We start from the raw sequence: 25,963 nt of genomic DNA, 5'->3' as shown, positions 1-25,963 counted from the left end.
TACTCCTCAGTCAGCCGCTCCCTCTTCGGCCGAGGCACCGCCTCACTTTAGTGTAACCGCTGACTGCATTGTCAGGGCCTCCCCTCACGCATCACCCAAGGTTTTGTAGGTCCTACGTCATCATAGTTGCCATCTTGGGAGGGTGTCATGTAGTTAAACTAACTAGCGGTTGTGAAAACCTTGAGGCGTTCGTCTGGATTCTCAAAGCGGTTTTCTGTCCCTCAATGCTGCGACATCAAATGCCGACGTCTTGAAATGTGATGTTTAAACAACTGAGTGAACTAAGATTTGCTATTTCTTATTTTTAATCCATTTTTGACCTTTATATCCACATATATTTTGCATGTTTAGGTTAGTAGCGAGTATTGTTCCAAGGTTGTTGAATCAGAGAATTACTGTAACAGGTTCAATAAAAACAACAACTGTGGAATAGTAATTGTTTGTGTTCATTCCGATTCACAGTAGCATGGTTATTCAGAATTTAGAGCTACCCTCCTTTGGGAGTTAACATCCAATATTAACACAGAGACATTTTCATTGGATTGGTGATAAAAAGGGTAACGGTTTAAACTCTAATTGTGTTATAAATTGAGTTAATCCGTTGCTGGATAAATCTGATCGGTCAGAGTCCGATCAGATCATTTGTTCCAGCACAGTATAAATCATTACAAGCTTATTGTAATGTTCTGTTGTGGTTCTGGTTATTTTTTCAGTTTAGGATTATTTCTGTTTCTTGTTTTGGATTTATGCTTAGCCTGTTTTTGTTATCTGGCCTTTGTTGTTAGTTTTTATTTCAGCCCGTGTCTGTTTAGTCTTATTTCTTACCTTAGGTTTTTGTTTATCAGTCTTATGCTCCTTTTATCACCTCCACCTGTTTTTGTTAATTAGTCCCGCCCTGCTCTCCTGTTCTGTCGCCTATTTAAGCCCGCCTTTGTTTTCTGTTGGTTGCCGGAATATCTCTTCTTGTCCCTGTTCGCAACCTCCTGGTAAGAGCCTTGCAACCTCAGTTTAAATTATCTGTCTGTTGCCCTACATGATCTGTCCTGTTTTTGAGTCTGTCCCAGCCTTTTGCCTTTTTGTCAGCCTGGAGGACCCATCGTCTGTGTCAATAAAGACTTTTTTAGCATCAGCTCCGTGTTCGGCTAAGCTTTGGATTCAACCCTAGCAAATCATTACACTTATAGCTTATATGCACACACACACACACACACACACATACAGTGAGTCCAAGAAGTATTTAATCCCTTGCTGATTTTCTTCGTTTGCCCACTAATAAAGATCTGATCATTCTGCACGTTTAATGGTAGATGTATTCTAACATGGAGAGACAGAATATCACAAAGAAAATCCTGAAAAAAATCTAAGGAATATATATGAATTAATTTGTATTTCATTGAGGGAAATAAGTATTTGATCCCTCTAGCCAAACACAGTCAATACTTAGTGGCAAAGCCTTTGTTAGCAAGTACAGCAGTGAGACGTTTGTTGTAGTTAACCACAAGTTTAGCACACACACCAGGGGGATTTTTGGCCCACTCTTCTTTGCAGATCCTCTCTAAATCAGGAAGGTTAGTGGGCTGTCGCTTGGCAACTCTGAGCTTCAGCTCCCTCCATAGATTCTCAATCGGATTGAGGTCCGGAGACTGGCTGGGCCACTCCATGACCTTCATGTGATGTTTCTTGAGCCAATCCTTTGTTGCCTTTGCTGTGTGTTTCGGGTCGTTATCATGTTGGAAGACCCAACCACGTCCCATTTTCAGCTTCTTGGCAGAGGGGAGGAGGTTGTCCCTCAGGATTGTACGGTACATGGCTCCATCCATCTTCCCAGTGATGCGGTGAAGTAGCCCTGTACCTATGGCAGAGAAACTCCCCCAAAACATTATGCCTCCACTTCCATGCTTGACGGTGGGCACAGTGTTCTTGGGGTCATAGGCAGCATTTTTCTTCCTCCACACATGGCGGGTAGAGTTGAGGCCAAAAAGTTCATTTTTGGTCTCGTCTGACCACAGAACCTTCTTCCAATAACTTGGTTCATCTTTCAGGTGATCATTGGCATACTTAAGGTGCGCCTCCACATGTGCCTTCTTGATCAGGGGTACCTTTCGTGCACTGCAGGATGTTAGTCCATTGTTGCGCAAAGTGTTGCCAATTGTTTCCTTGCACACTGTGGTCCCAGCTGCCTTCAGGTCATTTACCAACTCCTGACGAGTGGTTGCAGGATTATTTCTGACCGTTCTCAGGAGCATTGTCACCCCACGAGGGGAAATCTTCTTTGGAGCACCAGGCCGAGGTCTGTTGATGGTCATGTTATACTCTTTAAATTTTCTAACAATTGCACCAATAGTTGTTACTTTCACATCCAACACCTTGCTAATCTTTTTGTAGCCCATTCCAGCTTTGTGGAGGTCAACAATCCTGACTCTGAGGTCCTTAGACAGCTCTTTGGTCTTACCCATGTTGGAGACTTCAAATCTGTCAGATTGTCTGATTCTGTGAACAGGTGTTTTTTCACACAAGTGAGTAGTGAGAACAGGTGGCTTCAGTTCAGGTAACAAGCTGATTGGGAGTGTCTAACTGCTCTGCGAAAGGCAGAACTCCTAATGCATACTGAGGGATTAAATACTTATTTCCCTCAATGCAATACAAATTAATTAATATATATTCCTTAGAATTTTTTTCAGGATTTTCTTTGTGATATTCTGTCTCTCCATGTTAGAATACATCTACCATTAAACGTGCACAATTATCAGATCTTTATTAGTGGGCAAACGAAGAAAATCAGCAAGGGATCAAATACTTCTTGGACTCACTGTATATATATACTGTATATATTTCCCTTCCGCTTCCCTTCCGCTTCACACATGTGCTCTAATTTGCATTGTTCCATCACATTAAAACTACTGGTAGAAGAATTAAAAATAGACAACCTCTGGATCCCCCTTTACCTTGCTGGAATTCTGGTCGACATTAAAGCTGGCCACATTGTGCTCAGTCACTTCCTGCCCCATCTGAGTAATGATGTACTCAGCCAGCTTGGCAGCCAGGAAGGATTTTCCGGTGCCGCTGGGCCCTGAGAGGATGATCCGCCGATGCTCCATCAACAGGTTGAGGTACCTCTGGATTATGGGCTTTGGAATAAGCGTGTCAAACACAAGGCTGTCTATGCTGCTCTCCTTCACACCTACAATGAAGTGGGACGGAAACGTCAAAAGCAGACAGATGACAGACTGAATTTACATTTCACTCGCTGGGTTTCTGGCGCAATCATGTAAAAGCTGGCTGTTTAATCTTGGCATGAAGGCCAAAGAAAATACAAATACAATACTAAATCCTGATATAGACTCCTTTGCCTGCATACCTTTGAGGTTAACCTTGATTATGTTGTTGTCGCCCACCAGGTAGCCGCAGGGCAACAGCTCAGGCACTTCAGAGGCATGGCAGCGAATCACTTCCCCCATCCTGTAGCCCACAATGCTGTCAGAGCTAAGACCCAGGCTGGTCCCAGGATCGACCCGGAACACATACTCCTACCAGAGGATGGAAACGGGGGAGGTGTAACATTTATTCATGTGGAAATGGCAAACAGAAATAGATAACTGAAACTACAACTTTTAAGACTTTTGACTTAATGTTCCACCTGAGCTAGCTTAAACTTTTCCTTATTGTTGTATAATTAGGGGGGGGGGGGGCAGGGGGGGGGTCTGCTTACCTTAAAGAGGCGTCGAATGACCCCATCCAGGATGTCCCACTTGGTCTTCCCGCTGACACCTATAGATCCAATCAGGTACTCCTGGCTTTGTGAACCCTAAAGAGTAGGCAGACTTGTTCAACCAAAAGTCAGGAGGAATAAGCATATATTAATGCAACCCAAGCCGGAGGAATGGTCATTTCCCAACCTTGGTGCTTTTTGGCCCTCTGCTGATGCTGACCACTATCCGCACACTCCGACTTTCCTTACGGAGATTTCCCTCGTAGCTATCATCCAGTAGAATATCTGAAAAGAAGATGTTCTGTCAACAAATAACATATTTACGATGAATTGATTACCCATCAAGAAACTGCAAGTGTGAAGGCCCAATGTGGAACATAGGTAGGTGATGGATGCTTATTCTTATGAGTATATTTGATAATTTTTGCCAAAGTCACTAAAGCTATTCTATGAGTTTGCTCCACCTCTCATAAGCTGACCTAGCAGCTGCCATCCAGCATTACATTACTAAGTGTAATGCAAAACATTAGATGCAGTGTTGGGGACAGTGCTGGTGGACTCCAGAGAAGGGAAGGTGTGTTCCCTGGAGTGATAATCACCCTCTCTGCCTGACAGTCCGATGGACCAGCTGGGTCAGGTAGTGTCAAGTGTAAATTTATTATAATTTTTTTTTGGAAGAGTTGAAGCCAGCCCCTTAATTTCACTGAAAGGAAGCCAATTTTCAGCACACCAAGGCAATTTGGACAATTTTATGCTCTTGTTGGAACAGTTTGGGGAAGGCCTCTGCCTGTTCCAACACGCTCTATAAAGACGTGTACTAGTGAGTTTTTTATGCATTAGCTGATTTGTATACTGACTTCATGGGACGTTATAGCTGCTAAACTGAGGTGGAGATTATATTAAATCTTTTGGATTAGGAACGGGACGTTACTCGGGTACATATGTGTGTGAGAGTGGATGATCAAACATTTTTGGCAACAACATGTACTGTAACAGTTATTTATTTTTCAAAATGTTCTTCAGCTTTTGCCTCTTAAAGGTATACTATGCAACCGGGGTTGATTTTCCAGCGAGGCTCCCCCCAGAGGGCGAAAGTAAAAGTGCACTGTCGTAAAGATGCTCAGCTGTTCTGGTTTCTCCATCAAGCCAGGCGCGGTTGTTTTGAGCTTAGCAGACAGGCGAACGCAACGAAAAGTGGAAAAACGGCAGTACAAACAATGACTAACACAGTGAAAGTATGAACATCCAGCTTCCCGCAGCGCTATCTTGGCGAGGCGGCCGCTGCCGCCTCGCCAGTTTTTTTATTATTATTATTATTTTATGTTGGCAAGACGCCACCGCCGCCGCCTCGCCAAGCCGCAGCCGCCGCGGCTGCCTCGCCAGGCCGCCGCCTCGCCAGTTTTATTATTATTATTATTATAATTATTATTTTATGTTGGCGAGACGCCACCGCCTCGCCAAGCCGCAGCCACCGCTGCGGCCTCCTCGCCGCGGCCTCCTCGCCGCTGCCGCCTCGCCGCGGCCGCCACAGTAGCGTCTCGCCAACATAAAAAAAATAAAAATAATAATATCACCTCTGTGTTGAGGTGATAACAGCCGCTTCTTCTAGCCATCCACGCACCATTGCTCTTTGCTTATTACACCATCAGTTAATAAGGGCCTTTTCTATAATTTACAGAACGAGTGAGACAAACAAACTTCTTCTTCTTAAACGGACCATGCTAAGAGATGTTTTCCACCCTGTTCACCTGAGTATCCTTCATTGTGGAATAGCATCCTGTTCTGCTGCAGACTGTCAGAGTGGAACTTTGCCATTACGGCATTTCCAGCCTGATTTCTTTTGCAGTATCCTGGTATTTATTTTAAATATCCAGCACCTCTATGAATTATTACTTTGTGATATCACATATTGTCACATTCACAACCACAAACCTCAATGCATTCTAATGGAATTTTTACAGGATGGTCAAACAGGAATTACCAAATCACTGTGAAATGGAAGAGTATTTGTGGTTTTCAAAGATTTTCATGAATAAAATCCAAAGATGTTTGTATTTAGTCTCTGTGGGTTGAGCTCTGCCCCAGTGTAGAGTCTTTTTCAGCTCTTAACGTGTTTTCTTCCAGGAATGTCGTGCATTTAGCTCTGGCCATCTTCCTATTAACTCTGTCCTTGCTGAAGAAAAACATCCCCTCATCATGATGCTGCCACCACCATGTCCAATCCGGACCCATGGCTTTCTTCCGGTCACTGTTCCACTGTTAGATGTACAGGTCCTGTGTCTTGGTTGTAACGTAAATACAAGTAGTGTGTAAACAGAGCTGACAATAATATTGTTTGAAGTTTGACTTTGTGTGTTTCTCAAGATGGATGGGATTGACGGTGAACTCACCCGACATGATGGTGTCAGTGATGTTAAGGTTATTAAGCGACAGTCCGAGCGACTGGCGCGAAGAGGACGAGGAGGTGCTGGAGGCCTCGGAGGGCGGCCGGGCTGTCTTGACGGGAGTCGTCGTGGGTGTGGCGTTACCGCTTGACTTGAGGCGATCGTTTTCTGCTTTCAGCGTCTCAATCTCATTCTGGGTTTTAGAGAAAAGAACAGATCTAAGGGAAAGTGCATTAAAAAGCATTGACAAAAGGCAGTTCCAGCAGATAGCAGTTCATCTTGACCCTGCATTTAGCCTGTTGTTATTCTGAATCCGTAGCGCTGGAATTATGGGCTGAGAGGGTCTTTTTGATCTGGAAGGCCTCCTTTGTACTAAATATTAAGTCTCAGATAAAGAATATTACATGATCCCGGATCTAACAGCAGACTACAGGTTTCCACAAACCAGATAATCCAGATCTACAAAGATCCACTTAAGTGAGGCTTTTGAGATATTTTTTCACAACGTGCTTTGCTTTTTAAAAATCGAATCACAACATAGCATGGCTGAAAAAAAAAACAGTCAGCCACATATACTACATTAATGGTGCTGGCATAAAAAAAAAAATCAAGTGCCTCAATTGGAGAATTTTTATTGCCTTCTTACAAAGGTTGCATCTTTAATTATTAAGGAAAAGAAGCTATCCAAGCAAACCAGGCCCTCTGTGCAAATATAACTCCCAACCCCCTTTAATCGTCAATTAACTGTGATTAACAATAATTGTTTGGTTCAGTCGTACCAACTAGACCCTGTTACATGTTGGATCAAGCTAACAAAGCATTTACGCAAGAGACAGTCACAGTAAGAAATCTGTAAAGAGGCAAATACTTTTTCCTAGCAATAACACTTCAATTTGTAACATTTTATACCTCATGATCATAATCTCGGTCTTATTTCAAACCAATACCAGCAACAATGCAGTAAAAGGTGCATCAATGCATCAATAAAGCAATCAAACAGTCCCTGTGACTGATGCCTGTGTCGACGGCGGTGTTATCGGCCGGTTCCTGCCTCACCTGCATGCGGTTCATGGCCTCTCGGATCTGGTCCAGATGATGCGCAGAGCTGAGTGCCTCCAGGCGGATGTCTGTCAGCTTGAGCTCCTTCTCTCTTAGCTCGTTCTTGAGCTGCAGGATGATCTCTGCCTCGGCCTCGGTGCATTCGCACAGCCTGAAATGGTGATTACACACAAGAAGGGGGAGGAGTGGGTGGGTGTGTGTGTGGTGGGGGGGGGGGGGTCACCTCTGGGGTTATAGCAAACACGCACACAGCACACACAATCCGGCGCGACTATGCTTAAAGGAAATGGGGAAGCTTTAGTTCAGAGGGAAGGTCGGTGGTAATGGCCGTCAGTGTGGTGAAAGAGGAAATGGAGCATTTGAAACAGCGCCTCACTTCCATTCATAGCCCTTCAGCTGCAATTTCTACCATGACAGTTTGGTTGGCTGGAGGGAAAGATTTGTCTTGTCAAAAACATGCCTTTATGTTTGGAAAACCTTCCACATCACAGAGGTAAGCTCCGCCTGACATGTTAAACTGAAATAATCTCACTAGCCGCCTAACATCGGCAGCCGCATTCCGGCCAACCTTTCACCCTTTTTTCCAACTCAGCACCACTTTTGGTGCTTTTCAAAAGTATTCATACCCCTCGAACATTTCTGCATTCATTAGAATTTTATGTGATGGACCAACACAAATTATGAGATGCAGATGTTGGATGATTATGAGGTGGAATGCAAGGTTTCTGGAAAAGGAAAATCTGAAAAGTATTTTTTTGCGTTTGTATTTTAGTCAATCTAGAGCCACCTTTCATTGTAGCTAGTCTTTTAGAGCTTGTATTCACCAGCTTTGCAGATGCAGTGACTAAGATTTTTACCCATTCTTACTTGGGCTTTGACCGAGCCTTTTTTAACACATCTATCACAATATGTTTTGATCTTAGAGGTACAGTAAAATGTACTCTTATAAAATGTACAGATGGATTATGTTTACAGATAATGTTTACCAGTACGGTAAACATTATTCTGAATAATTAGCAACTATCCTGCTTAAAATGGTATGGCCAAAACGTATTTAACAGTAGTAATATTAATCATAAAAACTTGCCACTTGAAAAAAAGTACATCACTAGAGGTTGATTATTCCCATATGAATCACAATTGGCAAATTTCCGATCAAGTAATTGAGGCAATCGTCAGAAATTGTTGCACAATTTTCTGTGCTTCTGTCGTTTTTCGCTCCATTTGTCCCTGTATCTATGTTCACTTGCACTGCTAACTCCTTTCTCTCCTCTCAGCCTATGATGGCTCACACAGACATTGGTAATACTCGGCCCCTCCCTCCCACATTTCAAGGTAGACTCAACCAAGGTAATGAGGTAAATGAAAAAACGAGTCTGGTTTCAGGCGCTTGCTGTTGATACAATGGAACAAAGCATTGCACAAGTTTTTGCTTGTTTGTTTTTACATTCAGGCCAAAAAGTTCAAAATTGGTCTCCTCTAACCAGACCAACTGAGCTGTAGATCTCTAAAGCTCCTTCAGAGTCACCATAAGCCTCATATCTGCGGCTCTCATTAATGGTCTACAAAGCACTTACTGGTCAGAGAGCCCTAACTACATCTTAGAACTTCTGCAATATTATAAACCTTTACAAGCCCTAAAATCATCTAAGTCATATCTACTCACCATTCCAACAATCAGAACAAGAAGCAGCCTTCAGTATTTATGCTCCAAAAATCTGGAACAAGCTTCCTGTGAACTGTAAGCCTGCTCCTACCCTTAGCTCCTTTAAAACAAGTTTCAAAACCTTTCTATTTGCCACTGCTTATCCTTAGTGAATTTGTATTTATTTATTTTCAAACTCGTTTTAAGTGTCTTATTTTATGTATTTAAGTTTGTTTTTATTAAATTATATATACAAACACTTTGAGTTGCCTTTGGACGAAAATGTGTTATACAAATAAAGTTGCCTTGCCATGCCTTGCTCTGATTACTGCTCTCCTTGCCCTGCCTGTCAGTTGTTTCTACTGCAATTAAAAATTTAACGATGGCTTGACAATGCTCTGTAAGATGTTCAATGCTAGGGACATTGTTATAAAAGGTAACCCAGCTTTAAACCTCTCCAGGATTTGGCAACTTGCTGCTGTGCTCCACCGTCATCATAACGGAGGTGGTTCATTCCTATCAAATATTGAGGAGGGGATTACCCTTCCATTTCACAATTATGCACTGCTTTGTGTTGCTCCATGACGTAAAACCTAATGAAATATACAGAATTTCATTGTCATAACTAGGGGTGGGCGATGTGGACCTTAAATTCTACCAAGATATATTGTGGTGATGTTGTGATAACGATAAAAGTGCTTATAAAATACTATTTACAACTTCTTGCAGTCTTTTTCAGGTAACTGTGTGGCTGTGACTTTATGTCAAATATAGCCCACTAAGCACAAATGTTGTAATGTATCATATATTATAACAAAATCTGTGTGTTTCATTAGGACTCTAGTTACATGAAAAAGAGTGATTTTTTATTACCAAACTGCACACAGTAACCACATTTAATGATATTTATTGATTCTCTCAATAAAGTAACAGTATAAAAAAATGCAAATATAACAATCCTGACGATACTGGCACTTCTGGGGGCTTTCAGAAACCATTAGTTGTAATTTATTGTTGTCAAGATAAATCCAAATTCTCATCATGATAAGAAATTTGTCCCGATAATGATAAAACAGGTCAATAAATTCCCAGCCCTAGTTGGAGCATCACATGTCAAAATGTGTGTGGGTTTGAATATTTTTACAAGGCAGTGTATATTTAAGGAGATCTGACTCGATACTTCTGTGTTCTTAAACCAAATTTAAAGCCACTGACAGGAAAAGAGAAAGCCACACCAAACGCAACCCAGAGCACACACACTCCCAGGGAGCATGCCCCTCAGTGCCAGTTACCGAGATCTGTGTTTGTAGACCACATGACCGTTATGCTTTTTCTTTGCCGTCCATAGCTGGGAGGTCTTGCTGTCGCAAATGCACTTGCTACAGCAGGTAGAGAAATGTTTTAGAACAGTATGGAGAGAGATAGAGAGTGGTTGGAAGAAAGAGTGAGGTGATGATTTAAAGATGTTAATTTAAAGGAAACAGAAAAAAAATCTAATTATATTCACTCAAATGAGAAAAAGGAACCAAAGAGGTGGCCGGGAATCTTTGTGTCATTGTGTGTGTAAAACTCACTCCGTGGTGGAGGGGGAGGAGTGCAGCGTGGCGATGCTGCCCTGCCGGTTGTCGTGCTGCAGTTTGGGCGACGAGGGCACGGAGTCGCTCATCTCCTCCATCTCGTCGTGGGCCGACTGTGATTTTGTTTTCTTCTTGCTGAACGCCTGCTTGAAGGAGCTACGCAGCTGCAATGCAAAAAGCAGACAGAAGGAGTGTGTGTCATTTCTTTACAGGCATCTTTTCTTGGTGGATCGGGGAGTCGCTCCGTGCTGTTTCCAAGCAATGGCCACAGTCTGTTTTAGGCAAAGAAGCAGAAAGCAAGACCATATGTAGAACTGAGAATGAGGGAGGGATGGAAGGGAAGGGCTAAACATTAAAGCGGAAAAGGCAGTCGACGTGAACAAGGCAGGACAAACAAATGGGAAAAGGGAGGATGGTTGCTGTATCCATGCTGATGTTCCAAAGAACGAGAGAAAAGAGTGTGGAAGATTAGGGGCAAAGGGAAACGACCACTGAAAACAATCAGAAGATGCTCTGGAGACCACTGACCTGAGCTGGGATGGAATCAGCCACCTGAAGATGCAGAACACACCCAACATTAAGGCACGCAAACACACACACGCTCAACAGACACCCATCTACAACACTTTGTTCTCTCCCTAACAGCAGTGAGTGGCTGTGCTCTACAAAGCATGGCAGAGAAAGTCCAGTTATTACAGCTGGCAGAGGGATAAAAAAAATGTCAGAAGCTGGTTTACTTCATAAGAACGAGACCATTTCCGGAAAAGGCGAGCAATTCACCTGGAACCCGCATGACTTGGAGGGTAAGTCTAGAGAACACTAACCCATATCAGAAAAATTACAGTAACCAGACAAAACCTCATGGCCGCTGACCTAAAAGTGTATTCTTCCCCTTTTGGCTGACCCTTGAAACATAGTGTTGGACACTAGCTAGCTTAAATTTCATTTCATTTTATTTTAAGGGCAACTGTTTTTTTTCTTTTCTGCGACAGAGACGGAAAAGCAGCTCCAGTTCTCTGCTCTTCGGCTGAGACCAAACTTCTAACATGGCCTCGGTCTGACTCACGGGGCTGCAGTAAATAAAGCCAGGCAGGCAGGGGGAGCTGCTACAGTAAGAAGTAAAACCAAACAGAAAGAAGAAAGGTCTTTAATTCAGTTTTTTTATGCAGCACAGGATTTCTGACTACATAGCACAGCTCTAATGAAGAGCCAAATGTGAGAGAAACAGGAAAACGTGTAAACATGTCAGCAGTGTTGAAGGCACTTGATGATGTCATCACATAGCTTCTTGTGCTTCTTCACAGGCTGATGCACAAATACCAACTTAAAAACGGCAAACAAATACATCCCTGCCAGAAATCTCTAAAACATTTTAGAGAAGAAAAAATGAGACTCCAGAAGTCTGCAGCAATTAAGCATTTATGCTGGATAACCTGAAGGCAGGCATGTGAAAAAGTAAGGTCACCTTACATATTAAGTAAGTAAATCATAATCTCAACAACAATTAGAGACTGAAGAAATATTGTATAGTTAAACAAATAACACTGAAGAAAGAATTGCTGCAAAGATGTAATGAAAAAGGCAATTTTTGGTGAGGAATAAATTAGGACACCCCATCATTATTATTTCTACTTAAAATGGTTAAAATCACACAAAATTATATCTCATCAGGTGCAAATGATAGAAACATCATTGCTCATTATTATTATGGAGGTTTGCCCTGTTTCCACATTTTCTGATTGTGACAGTGAGAGTGAAGGTCACGGTGAGATCCTAAGATCTGTCCGAAGCCTGTAGAAATAAGGTTTTAGTAGCTTATGTGTTTGGAAAGAGATTTAAAGATGACTCAAACAAATTTGTACAGATGATCACCCCCAAGGGAAGGATATTAAAAATAACCTTCACGCCCAGACACGAGGGTCCATACAAGTTACAGCAGGATCTCGTTGCTGTTGGAGTACAAGAGTGCATTGATATATTGTCCACTCGATTCAAAAGAGGATGCACATATAGGAAACCACTCAGACATCTCATAGCTGAATTAACTTAAGGAGAGACCAATGACAGAAACTGTAAGATGGATTCAAGAATCATCTCACTGAAGGTATTTCAATCAAAGCAGGTAGCAGATGTTTTTGGCACCTACTGTATCCAAAATTTTCCTCAGAACACACATTTTTCTTGATATCCATAGTTTGATGAGTAAAGCAAGGTGATTACAAGTAAATCACTTTCCAGTCAAAAAACAAATAAAAACAATAATAGAAAGCGATTTGTAACCATTTCTTTACAAAGCTCTGTGTTCTAATTTTCCACATCCCTGTAAACCCATCCAAACTGTTTAGTTATCCAATTGCTGCTTTATTTAAATGTGACATGGTTTTACATGAAAAAACACCCAAAAGCCAAATGTAGACCAACGTTGTTAGCATACTTTAGTTACAGTTGACTTTCCTTTTTCATTTATTTTTTCCTGCTGTTTAAGACTTCACTTTGCAGTTGACTTTACTTTGCAGTTGTAATCAGATAAGAAATTAGAATTTTGCCAGCTGTCAATGTTGTCTTGGAAAAACTAAGTACACCCTTGCTGCTCCCATAAAATGGAAGAGTAAAAGTATTCAGCCAAGTGCTGAAAATCAAACTGACTGACTGAGTGAACATCACCATAGTGAATGTGAAGAGGGAAAAATATCAGCAAAGAACCAAAATACAATTACAGTATTTCTGTCCAAATCAAATCAAATTGGAAAGGGTCTAAAGATCATTTTACAGCAAGAAAAATTATCCATGGGTAGAAAACACAAGCGGGGAGGCGGTGTTGTCATGATACGGGCTTGTTTTGCAGCTACAGGACCACCATAGGTTGCAGACATTGAGTGGATCAGAAGCTCCTCTGTATACTAATTAATTTAAAGTCAGTTGTTAGACCAACTGTCCGGCAGGTTAGGATTGAGCCAAACTGCACAGCATCAAATCTGCAACAAAAGGTCTGAAAACAGAAAGAATCAAAGTTGTGCAATGGGCGTGTCAAAATCCAGACCTCAACCTTACAGGAAGCACTTAGGCAGCACTTCCAGACAGGTGCCAACAATAATGAACTGCAGCAATACCAAGAAGAAGATTAGGCTGATATTTCTCCATAATAATGCAAACAACATATAAAATCATACAGAAACTAAGCTGACTCTACAAGCTACTAAATGATTGGGTGTTGACAGTTCTTCCCGTGACTGTACTTACAGCGGGGAAGCCTTTCCTTATTCCCGGACTGTGTAATTGTAATGGTAATTTTTCTCTTCTTTTTTCATCCCCCACTTACCCAGCTCTTTTTCTTCTTCTTTTTATCCTCGGCATCCTTGCCCAAGCTGCCCATGCTGGCGTGACTGGCAGCACTGTTGATGCTGGACATGCTTTCTGACGAGTGCTGCCGTCTAATCCGGAGGTCTGAAGGAGACAGACAAAGCACCCTTCAGTGCGGAAAACACTAAGCTGACGAGCGGGGTAGAAACGTGACGGCTGGTGTAGTTTCTGCTTTAAGACTTTGTGACGCTACACAGACTGGTGCATGAAAAGGTCACCATTACAGCCTGACAGAGGCTCTTTCAGGGCTACAGTATGTACAGTGCTTTGGAAAAGCAGTTCTCCTTTCACAGGTTACTTTTATTTCATTTTTTTTGTTAATATTAAATTTTTAGATCATTAAACTAATTCTTAATATCTGACAAAGAGTTTTCTTTTATGGAGAAGAAAAGCTATCTGCACCACCATAGCTGCCATCCTAACCGGCAATGAGTCTTTTACATCCCCATGGAGGAGTTTTAGTCCCATCAAATGTTGCGCTGAAGTCTTCTCCAATATGAACTGGCCTGTTTCAGGTCATGCCACAACATCTCAGCCAGATCTGTGTCCAGACTTTGCTTAGGCCATTCCACAGCCTTCTTTATATTTGTTTTAAACCATTCAGAAATGGACTGGCTGTGTTCATTGTCCGGTTGTATATGCCATGTATGCTTGAGCATTGCGGGTTTCTGCTGAAAAGCTGAATCCATGGTTCCATGGTTCCAGCAAGCCATCCAGCTCCTGATGTCAACCCAAACTATCACAGTGCCATTATCATATCTGGATGTAGGTATGAGGATCTTTTCCTCTGACATGCCGTGTTGGCTTTACGTCTGATCTAACAGGAAACACAGCTTCCTAAACGGTCCATTTTCATCTCATCAGTCAAAAAAATGTTCTTCCAAAAGTCTTGGGAATCATCAAGATTTGTGTAAATGTGATGTCGGCATCTGTCTTGTTCTTGGTGAATTGTAGTTTTGGTCCTAACTCTAATCCTCTAACCTCCTAATGGTAAACTCCACCCTATCCCTAACTCTCTAGCCCAGTCGCTTTTCTATTGATAAATCATGCATTCTGACCTTAATTGAGGCAGGAGAGGCTTTTGGATGTTCTGGGAGCTTTAGTGACTACCTGGATGAGTTGCTGCTGGATGCTGACACTCCTGCGAAGGATCACCAGTGTCCCATGTTTTCTCCAGTTGCAGAAAATGATTCCACCTGTGGTTTGCTGGACTGATGACGCAAATGAGTTTATCCCCACCTGTTCTTGAATTTAATTTAATTTAATTTTTTTGTTTGGGGCATTATGTGCTGCTTTTCAATTTATTTCAGCCTTTTTTCCTTGATTTTACAGGTCAACAGGGCTGTATGGCTAGTGAGAATCCCTTCAGCTTTCCAAAAAGTCATGATTAAACAAGCAGTTGACTATTCTTTTACAAAGGGTCAGGTTGGCTTGGATAGTTTTTTCGATCCAAAAATGGAATCATCATTTGAAAACTGCTTTTTGTATTTATTCAGTTCTTAGTTCTCTAGAATTGAAATACATTTGACAATCTGAAACATTTTAAAAAAGTTGCTATCTGCAGAAAGCCAAATATTATGTATGCACAGGAGTATAAAAAGAATCAGGCAGCAGAAAGACTTCAGCAATAGTCATAGTATAGGAAGCACACCCCGCTGGTTCTGTTACCTTTGTGCAGGTGGTCTGGACCATTTAGCGCCACCTGGATTGCCGTTTGAGCGTCCGTGTTCTGGGTCTTCAGCATCTCTATGGTTTCTCTCAACTCAGCCAGCTCGGACTCCTGGAGCGTGAAAACAAGGACAAGAACAAGTGGTTCCTTTTATAGCATCGCAGAAACACTATTTATGAGGGTACATTATCTTTGTAGCCCAGAAAAAACAAACACGGCGATTCAATGACCCGACCAGGGCACTTTGTGTTCTGCAATCAACACATAAGCTACTATAAAGTGAACACGTTTTCTAAGCTTGGCTTTGACAGTAGTTTTAATGAGTCAGAAAGGAAGAAGGAAAAGTTTTCCTGTTAGATGTAGGAACCAGTGCCTGCTGCTAGGCAGAGGAAAAAAGCTGCACTCTTTGTTGAGCTGACTTCACAAAGGAGAAGGAGCCTCCTATTTAGTCCTCCACCTCAGCCCACTGAGAGCTGTGGATAGGGACACGGCGTTAATTAAAAGTTAGAATAGTACTGTTCGTCAAAGGCCTTTCAGCTGTCTGCTTTAACACCTAGAGGATTCAAAAGCTACCAGGTCCCATCAGCCCTCTGAGCTAAAGATACTGATGCTGAAGCAGTGATCAGTGTGAAGCTCTTGTCAAGATATTTAGAAATAAAAAAATCATAGGGAGTTTGGCAGATTCAAAAGAAGGTTTTCTCTTCAAACAATCTCAACTTTGTCTAAAGTGTGACAACACTGCAAAAAGGGAACTAAAAGTAAGCAAACGTTTCTTGAAATTAATGTATTTTTCCTTGATTTGAGCAGGCAAATAAGATAATCTGCGAATGGAATACGATTTTTTCACTTAAAATAGGAACAACTCACCACCATCATCTTATTTCAAGTGTAGCATATCAAATCTTATTTTAGGGGTAAAAACACTCATTCCATTGGCTGATAATCTTATTTACATGCTCAAATCAAAGACAAATACACAAATTTTACAAAAAAGTTTGCTTACTTTTAGTTCTCTTTTTGCAGTGAAATCTTGAGATATTAGTGAAACAGCTAAATCATGACAACACTAAAGAGATAGAGATAACAGAAATAATCCAAGCTGCCATATTCTATTTTTTCACAGAGCGATTCATTAAATGGCCCATCTTGTGTGCCCCCCCATCTCTCCTCCTTCTGAGGTGGTGTCCTTTAACTTGTATCTCCTCGTACCTTTTGCTCTGCGGTCATGGTGAGGCTCTGTAGGCGGCAGGTCATGTTGCTGAGGCTCTTCTCGAAGGCTGCCACCAGATGAGCCTGCAGACACACGAGACATGTCATCTGCATCAGGACACTTTGATTTCATTGCAAAATAACCAGGATTAAGAAGAAAAAAACAACCTGGTGAACAGAAGTAAAATCTATGCGTATTTCATATCATTGACTTTACTTGTCACATTACAAAGTATTTATTTGGGTATTTATGTGAGTTAGCAACACAAATTAGCGCCTACCTGTGGAAGGAAAAGGAAACATGGGTTTACATTTTTTTATACATTGAATCTCAGGATTATTTTCCTTCGTCCTTTATTCATCCTAAATAAATAAAGGACGTTCAGAAGTTAGCTAAGTACATCACAAGAACCCTAAGGATAGAGCCAAAGCTACATTGGAACTGTCATGGTTTAGTTTTGGTCCGGCTTTTTTCCCTGTTATTTTTTAGTTCCTCCTCCTCCTCCTCCTCTCACTCAGCTCACCCTCCACTCCCTCAGCAATCAGTCACACCTGTTAGGCATTAATTAGTCAGAACTCACTCCACCTGCCAGCCTCCCTACAAAAGCCTCCCTCAGTCTGCTCTTCCCCGCCGGTTCGTCATTAGTCTCCACTCACTCCACGTCTGTCAGCCTAGTTTGCTCTCTGTTTAGCTGCTGGATTTCATGCTACCTCAGTGCTTCAATAATGCCAATAATGCAAATGCCAATAATGCCAATAATGCAAGTCTGCCTCAGCATGTTTATGTGTAAAGCTAGCAGAGACATACCGCAAAGGATCCGCAGTCATAATTACAGCAAAATGGGGTTCTACTAGTGATGGCGAGATGAAGCCTCATGAGGCATTGAACCACTCAGCCAACTGGTTCGAGAAAAGGTTCATTTCTTGACGGTTCATGTGCACACAGCACCACCTACTGGCAAGTTGTGTAATCACAGCCAGCTGGATCTTAACACGTGTGATGCATTGAATTTTTGTCTATTATGACTCTTGGGAATGACTTCACAAAAGGTGTAGGACGAGATAATTTGTCTACATAAATTTTGTATACACATGTGTATAATAAAACATTGTTTCAATGTATTGTCTGTGTGTAATTATTCCCAAAATAGTAGTGACATGATATGGCATGTTGTGTAATAATGTTTTTCTGTGACTCTAGAAAAATGGCATGGGCTTAATCAGGCAGAGGACAATGAAAGTATTTGTGGAACTAGGCAGGGGGTAGTGAATAGGCTAATGCTTGTGTAACTTGGATGATTTCATGCATTTTTATTAAGAAACAACAATTTCTCCACAGTTTTTGGTTTCAAATGATTTCTCTTTTTTGATACTACTTCTCCAACCTTTGAAAAGACACGCTCACATGGCACAGATGATGCCGGGGTGCATAAATAAATAAGTGCAAGTATGTACAGATTGGGGTACTGTGACCGATGATTAGCCCAGTACTATACGGTCCCACAGTTTCCCTTCAGCAGCAACACTGAAGCACACAGAGGTTCCCGCTGCGTCTTTACGCACGATCCAGCTGCTGATGTCTCCTCTCTTTTCAGCTCAATGCAATTCTAGACAGTAACAGTTTATAACCTATATCACCTTTCACAGCAACAGGTTTCTCATCTCAGTCAACCAGACAAATCTCTATTGCTCTCCTCAGTGCGCTCTGGGCGGTGAGGTGGGAGGATTTTACCCGATGGTGCGCTGCGTGCGAGGGATAAACGGGGGAAATGCATAAATAAAAACTGTAAATGGCTCCTATACAGTGATCATAGGAGCTGACCGGTCTGAGATCAGCCTCCTGATGTTACAAGTTCTTTAAAATGAAAGCGCGCACCCAAATTACAAGTAATGTAATTTTGCGCACCTGAAAAAAGCGCACGGCAGCAGCGCACCGAAGCGCGGAGGCACAAAAATACGGTGCATGTAGTTAAAAAATGCAGAATTGATAAAAACAACTTATAACCAGACGTAGCGTTTTTAAACTGCATCTGGTGAGCAGAACTGTTTTATTATCCAGCGTGCAGCCATCACTGGTTCTGAATGAAGGCAATATCTGGCAGCAGCTCTCTTCCCCCGCCCCCCTCCCCTCCTGCGTACGTAGTACAGGACCTTACCGGCACACTTTCAACCGCTGGTTAAGACTAAAATTATTCATAACTCTGATCGCTCCTCCTGCTGCTCTGTTAACATGAACTGCAGCAGGAATTACTGATGGCCACAAGCTGTGAAACAAGCTGAAACATCTCAGCAGAAGGCAGAGTTTTTATCGTCCGCTGCCCAGATGGGCGTTGGGATTTTTATGCGTGAAAAATGCCATCTGTTGCGTGTGACTGTGTGAAGTCAGTGACGGTCAATGCGTGATAGTTGAAAGCACTGATCTCCTATCTATCTATCTCTCTCCTAAACTCTCCAAACACCAAACTAACTGTCTCAAACTAAATAACCACTATCCCAACTCTGCTATCCAAACTATCAAAACTCTATCCACTCTCTCAACTGACCACAACTCGCCTACAACAACCCACATTTTGAATGGAGCCTGTGGGGTTTTTAAAGCTGTCGAAGCCGCGCCAACATCTGAGCCACTTCCCGAAGCAGTCACGTGGTACAGCCGGCCAGCGAGGCTTCGGACGTCATCGTTTTCGGCTCCTCCCCTAAATGAAGCAAGCCTCGATACGCGCTTCACGGAAACGCCCCCTCCATTACTCGACACACGCCTCGAAGCCTCGGCACATCACGTAACATCACTAGGTTCTACAAATTAAGTTTGTTGTCTTTGGTAGCTTGAAGGCTGGACTGCATGCTATAAAAGCTAGTGGCAAGAAATGCACAGAGTAAAATGTGTGGCATACACACAGTGGCGGTTCTAGACCAAATTTACCAGGGGGGGCGAGGTGGGGCCAGTGTTTTTTCACAGGGCCACAGAACAAAAAGGGAAACAATCAAATAGCAATATTTAACTGTGTAATAATATTAAGTGAGCCACTTGTGGTTTTGGAACTGCAGGTTTCAGACACCTGATCTAGCAGTTGAAAATTTTGCCCCCAGCTCAATACGGCTAAAGCTAAACGTGAAACATCTTAATTTCTAAATCCTTCTTAGAGTAAAACTGTATAGGTAAAAAATAAAATTGGTCAAAGTGACCAATCGATTATGGTTTCTTTGCCATTGCAAATAATTATTAGAAGTTTATTTAATGTTAAGTCTTTAGTACAGGAGCCATAACAGGGGCCAGTACCATTTCTACAGGGGCATGGGCCCCTGTTGGCCCCTGTCTAGAACCGCCCCTGCATACACATCAGAGAAAGGCTTTTCTTCGTGTCTCAATCTGTCACCAGAGGATGCAGCAGCAACATGCTGAAGGATGGCAGCAGGTTGGGAAAACTGTACCATCTATTCTGCCCAATCTGTTGGTTAGGACCGCGCCAGAAATTTGTTGTGTCTTAAAAATCGTGGAGCTATGTATGTGAATGACGGCCCGCTGAAGCCTTGTCTATGACAGCAATGTTTGCCCCACACTCATTTGTACACCTCCTTGTCTGAGTGCGGTTGTACGTATGCAATGCCTGCTCTTCCTGTCATCCTTAGCCAGACACCCTGAGACACCTGTCAAGCCTGGTGTGTCAAAGAAAGATGGGCAGCATGCCCAGACAGATCACAGAGTGTCAGGGAATCACACAAACTCACACACATGCATGCATTTTATCACCATGCCTGCAGTCTGCATAAAGCTGTCCAAAGAAAATGAGAGTATTCCCTGTCTGTGCAGCTGTGAGGAACTGCAAGTCCAAAAATAAACTCACAGAGGAACGCCCAACAATGCCAGCTTCGCTCAGTTTCCAGAGCTGAATCCGTGAAGGTCTTGACCTTTAAAAAATGCCAACTCCTCAGACCCGTCCCGTTAACTCTGCATCTCCCGCAGACTCAACCTGTGAGCACTGACTCCTCGCGCCCATAGACCACCTGTCCCCCTGGAGGAGGTGCTGATCAGCCTTGCACCCCAGAGATCAACAAGCTGCCCTACTCTTCCGGCCTGAACCCACTTGAGCTGCCAGTTCTTCCCAAATTTCTTGGGGTCAGGGGTAAAAGGTTTATATAACTGAAAACAAATAGACAAGCTGTTCTAATTCATCCATACTGACCACAAGAGGGTGGTGCTGACAGTCCAGAATTTCTGATGGTCATCGAAGAGTCATAGAACTGCAGTTATGTATGCAACTTTCGAAGTATTTACTGTCAACACTGTCTGATGTCTCCATTGAAGAGATGCACTACTCAAGGGTATTGTGATGCCACCAATGGGGAGGTTACAATGACCATTTCGGGCCTTAAGGCTGGTTAGATGCCATCCAACTCTACTTTTAACAAAACCCCACAAAGGGCACAGTAATAATCTTGGAGATATGTAAAGGATTAGTAAGGAGGAGAGTTTAGGTAGAACAAAAACAACGTCTACATCCAATTTAATGATAGCCAAGGGTGAAACTTAGATCTTCTTTACTGCTGTCAAAAAGGAAAACTGAGAAAAACTTTGAAAATCTCAAAATTCCTTTTATACCATATTGTTTCCTAACGCTGATCACGGTACGCTAATTCAATCTAAAGATCAGCCATCAAGATGGAAAATACTCAATTGAGTTTGACAGTGCCAGGCCATGTATGTTATAAATGTAACTACTTTATTTAAGAGAACCCAACCTCAATCCCTGCACATTTCAACCGCAAAACCCAGAATGGTCTATTGGATTATCAGAAACCGATGAATGATCTGTGTCTGCAGAGAGTACCTTTTTAGTGCCAAATAATGTCGGTTCGGCATGCTTTACATCACTATGTGTTACACTTGGTGATGCAAGTTTTGGATGCAGCAGTTTGGCCTTGGGAAACCCATTCCATGTAGCTGTCCCCCAGAGTTCTTGAGCTAATCTGTAGGAGCCACAAAGTTTGGAAGACCTGGAATCACTGATTGTCCAGACAGCTGGAATCTTGAGGACCCTTTATGCCTCGAAACGCTCTGTCTGTCTGATCTGTGGCATCCTGTCATGGTACCATGATGTAATTCCCTCAGCTCCCGAGAGAGGCCCATTCTTTAACAATTGTAAGTACAAACAGTCTTCATGCCTAGATGCTGCAGCCATGGAAGAGAGCAGAACACCTGTATTAATTCATTGGGACAGGGGTCTCAACACCTTTGGGAATATAGGGGACATAATTTGCCTCTATTCAAAAGAAGACTGGTGTATTTTTGTTCAGCTGCAATTACATGAAGATCCAACCTCTCCACTACTGGAAAAATTATTTGAAACTTTAATGCCAGAAGATGCTTTTTAACCCGACCAGATAATGGTTTAAGACCAAATGGCGCTCAAACGCAGATGACATTTATTATTTTATACACTTCAGCAGACACCAGGTAAAAGAGCAAAAGTACTTAGAAATCAGGAGGTGAAAGTTAAACACATATTTAAAACACAAACACACTAGATACATGTGTTTAAGATCCAGGCAGCGCTGAAAACAGCACATTTTCCATTTATTGTCACATTACGGCAGATTCCAACTTGTGGGTGTAAAAATATATGTGTAAAATAAGAGACATTTTTAAAGTTTCTGTATAAATGATTCCTAGGCACCTGTTTGTCCACCCGCTAAACTAGTCAGCAAGCTTCTGGCACAATTGTGGAAGGAATATTCAGCCACTCATCTCTCAAAATAGGTAAAGCTTAATTAAACTGGATGCTTTCCTGACAGATCCAGCTTTTAGGAACACTCCATAAATTTTCAAAAGGGCTCAGGTTAGGTAATTCCATTTCTGCTTTATCCATTTAAAATGCAGTTTTTTTAAACAACCAGCTGTGTTCAAGTTTTAAAAGGATAGCTGTTGGTTTTTATTAAAGTGCACTGGCAGTAAAACAGGCCACCACCATGTTTCTTCAGTGTTCTCAGATCTGAAGAACACTATTCTTTTGCTCATTGTAGTCAAACAGCTCAAACGTCTGAAAAGTCATCACCAGCTGCAGGTTGCATTGTTGTTCTCAAAGTTCCCGGTTTCCAGAGTTGCAGTGAGGTTAGGTGGGATTTTTTCGTGGGTGTTCCAACCCATTGATCCCAAACATTTAAACTAGTTTTAGTTCAGAAAAAGTACACTAACATGAAGCTTCTGGAACCGCTTCAACCTCAGCATTATTGAAATTATGTGGACTACGTCCAAAAAGTTGGTCTTTGCCCAGAAAACCAGCCAATTAATTCTAATATTTCTGCCAAGAAGAGTGACCAGTTTATGCAGCCAGACTTGCCAGAAGGCTGGTGATGGCTACAAGTTGTGTGGTCGACCTAAAACTTGCTAAATTACATTTAAGTCTATGTTTATATATTTGAGCCTATATGTAAAAGTCAATTCTTTGAATCATTCTTCCCTAGAGGAAGACCTTCTATAAAATATAAATCAACAGCAAATGTGGGGAAACACTGTTTCCCCACATTTATTACTGCTGAGCAAAAGTCTAGAAAACACTACTAAATGTGTCACCCTTCAGGTTTCTCCACTGTTCAGTTTCCAGCATTGGTTTCGCATCATTTTGTGGTCAAAGCATCAGAAGGCAGAAACGACCGTGTCTGCTTCCACACTTGAACAGGAACCTCAAACTGCAGGAGGATGAAGCACAACCTGACGCTGGAGACTGTCAGTCTATATGCAGTTAAGCAGAAAGACTTTGTTCAAGGGTTTGGAGGTCTTTTTTATGCCTATTTCAACTACAAACTAAGGCTTTCGGCTCCATTTTCCACTCAAATATTTCTATGTGAGTCTTTTTACTCTGATGGATTTGAGGGAGATTTCTGGGGTTTTCTTTGTTGCTAAAAGGCTCACTGGGTGAGACAAATGCAAAGACACAATCTGCACAGCATAATCAAAACAAGAAAATATCCCATCTGATAACAGAAATGGTTGCAAAGCGCGCATAGGACGGCTGAAAGCAAGGGGATATTTCTATTGCTTCCACAGCTGAGACAAGCTGCTCTTTGTAACAGGAGCTTATTATGGAAATGAGCTGTCTGTTTAACGGGATCTTTTTGAAAAGAAAAAAAAAAACTCACGTTGGCAGCCAGCTGAGACGTGAGGGTTGCCACCTTCTCCTGAGAGGCGTCCAGCTCCCGGCGCAGCTTTCTGATTTGCTGGTTTTGAATGAGAGAGCAAAGGTGAATGTGTGCCTTTAACCTGTCTATACTCATGCTGAAAACGTCAATGAGGGAAGAGAAGTGCAGTTACATAGTAAAGTGTGTCAAAAATATTGACATTAAGTGTAAAAACATAAAGTGAGGGGGAATTACCGTGGAATTTTGGACTGTTTGGCCCTTGATTGAAAAGAAAAGAGTCAAAATTAACACTATGTTGCATGCTTACATCAAGCAGAACTGGAGTGGCCAGAGAGGCACATATTTAATATACCATAACCAGTCAGAAGTGAACAATGAGCGGCAAAGCAAGAGAGGCATGGGTTGAAGACCTGGCTCAACAGTAACTGCAAATACCAGAGAATATTTCAGAACCGGGCTTCATACTGAGCCCAGTTCTGCCTTAGGTTTTCCTTCCTGTTAATGGGGAGTTTTTCTTCCCAATGTCGCTTCATACTTGCTCAGTATGAGGGATTGCAGCAAAGCCATGGACAATGCAGACGACTCTCCCTGCAGCTCTACACTTCTCCAGGAGCGAATACTGCTTGTCGGGACATTGATGCAATCAACTGGTTCCCTTATATAGAACATTTTTGACCAATCTGTATAATCTGACCCAATCTGTATAATATGATTGAACTTGACTTTGTAAAGTGCCTTGAGATGACATGTTTCATGAATTGGCACTATATAAATGAAATTGAATTGAATTGAATATTTCTGAAAAGGGTCACATACGGTTCTAACCAGATATTCACATTCACTGTAGAATAGGACACCTTTTAAACGTTCTCACTGTTTGACATGAAGCACGGCTAAACCTTTCCTGTTTTAGCTCCACTGGGATTACCAAAATGATTTATATTGGCTAAATTCCAGATTAATGAGAGAGATAATAGAGACCAAAGGATGCATGTTATGTCAAATTTTAATTAATCGAGTTGATGGATGATTTATTGCCCCCCCCCATTTCCGCCCCCCCCCCCCCAAAAAAAAAAGCCCTCCCCTTCACTCACCCCCGCCCCCTCACTTACCCCTCCACACACCCATATTAAATTATTATTGTTAATATGATATTAATTATTTTTATTATTAATACATTTTTTTTATTTTATTATCGTGATTATTTAATTATGTAATTCATTTATACACATTCAATTATTTAATTCGTGGCTGTGTGCTCAGCCAGCTGGACTCTTCAGGTAGAAGTTACCTGTGTCTTCATGCTGTAGAGGTCTGCCTGTTTCCCCACAAGTTCCAGCCGCTTGCTCGGCCTGTTCTGATGGTTCCCCGGTACATATCACCTGTTCTGGTCTGTCTCTACCTGAATCCTCTGGTCTCCTGGTCATCCCTGCCTGCACCATCTGCCATAACTTATCTGTTCAAGTCTGGTTTTGCTTGTCTGTCTCACCCTCCGCTATTCATTCCTCACAATAAACCTTTTAAAGAAACGTAACTATGTTTCTCGCTGAATATCGGGCTTATCGGCATCAGTCATTACAATTTAATAATTCCCCTCCATGTATGTGAGGACAAAATACTTTAAACTGAATTCTGAACTTGATAGGAAACCAGTTTAATGAATTAAAAAGACACAGTTATAATATCAAGATTGTTTGAACCTATTTATAATGAGTCCACAGCATTCTGTATAACCTTTAAACGTCTTAGATAGGCTTTGTCTAGTCTGGTTTACAGGCATTACAATTGTCTAATCAAGAAATATATGTGCATGTGCATGTTTTTCAAGTAAAGCTGCCAGCATATTTCCAATGTTCCCTAACAGTAAGACGCAAAAGTGTAAGATGAATTTCACATGTGGGTCTAGGGTGAGGTTCCCCCGTTTACAACTATAGATTTACTTTGATTAACAACTGGAAACAAATCAGTGACCTATGTCCAAGTGAATATTTGGTGCATCTTCTTTTGTCTGCTTATGGATATACTTCTTTCATTTATTTTTATTTGTTTTAACAAATAAAGGAAAACAAAATATTTGATGGTGCTATAATGTTAATTTCTGTTTTGTTAGAAGATATCAGCCAGGCAGTTGCTTTGGTTTTAGTTAGGAAGTCAATCAATTCAGTTTTATCAGGAAATTTGTGAGGTTTAAACGGCATGTATGTTTGAGAAAAC

The 25,963-nt window shown here is 41.8% G+C and overlaps 1 protein-coding gene across 13 annotated transcripts in view; it reads right to left on the bottom strand.

Annotated features, from left to right (window-relative positions):
- The window catches only part of nav3 (neuron navigator 3), a 93,798-nt gene that overhangs the window by 18,199 nt on the left and 49,636 nt on the right, over positions 1 to 25,963 (bottom strand). For 3 of the 13 annotated variants that reach the window (XM_036133696.1, XM_036133703.1, XM_036133704.1), the window contains 14 exons: positions 23,984 to 24,007; positions 23,750 to 23,827; positions 16,613 to 16,696; positions 15,403 to 15,514; positions 13,694 to 13,818; positions 10,903 to 10,926; positions 10,372 to 10,538; positions 10,090 to 10,176; positions 7,150 to 7,303; positions 6,100 to 6,286; positions 3,897 to 3,994; positions 3,710 to 3,805; positions 3,359 to 3,527; positions 2,946 to 3,181 (listed from right to left, as the gene is read on the bottom strand). In XM_036133696.1, coding sequence (XP_035989589.1) covers positions 2,946 to 3,181; positions 3,359 to 3,527; positions 3,710 to 3,805; positions 3,897 to 3,994; positions 6,100 to 6,286; positions 7,150 to 7,303; positions 10,090 to 10,176; positions 10,372 to 10,538; positions 10,903 to 10,926; positions 13,694 to 13,818; positions 15,403 to 15,514; positions 16,613 to 16,696; positions 23,750 to 23,827; positions 23,984 to 24,007 — 1,641 coding nt within the window. The remainder of the gene's footprint in view (positions 1 to 2,945; positions 3,182 to 3,358; positions 3,528 to 3,709; positions 3,806 to 3,896; positions 3,995 to 6,099; positions 6,287 to 7,149; positions 7,304 to 10,089; positions 10,177 to 10,371; positions 10,539 to 10,902; positions 10,927 to 13,693; positions 13,819 to 15,402; positions 15,515 to 16,612; positions 16,697 to 23,749; positions 23,828 to 23,983; positions 24,008 to 25,963) is intronic. The other 10 variants (XM_036133698.1, XM_036133700.1, XM_036133695.1 and 7 more) reach the window with 7 other exon arrangements.

Source organism: Fundulus heteroclitus, unplaced genomic scaffold (assembly GCF_011125445.2).
Source record: "Fundulus heteroclitus isolate FHET01 unplaced genomic scaffold, MU-UCD_Fhet_4.1 scaffold_66, whole genome shotgun sequence".
NCBI lineage: Eukaryota > Metazoa > Chordata > Actinopteri > Cyprinodontiformes > Fundulidae > Fundulus > Fundulus heteroclitus.
This window is presented reverse-complemented; position numbering and strand designations above follow the sequence as displayed.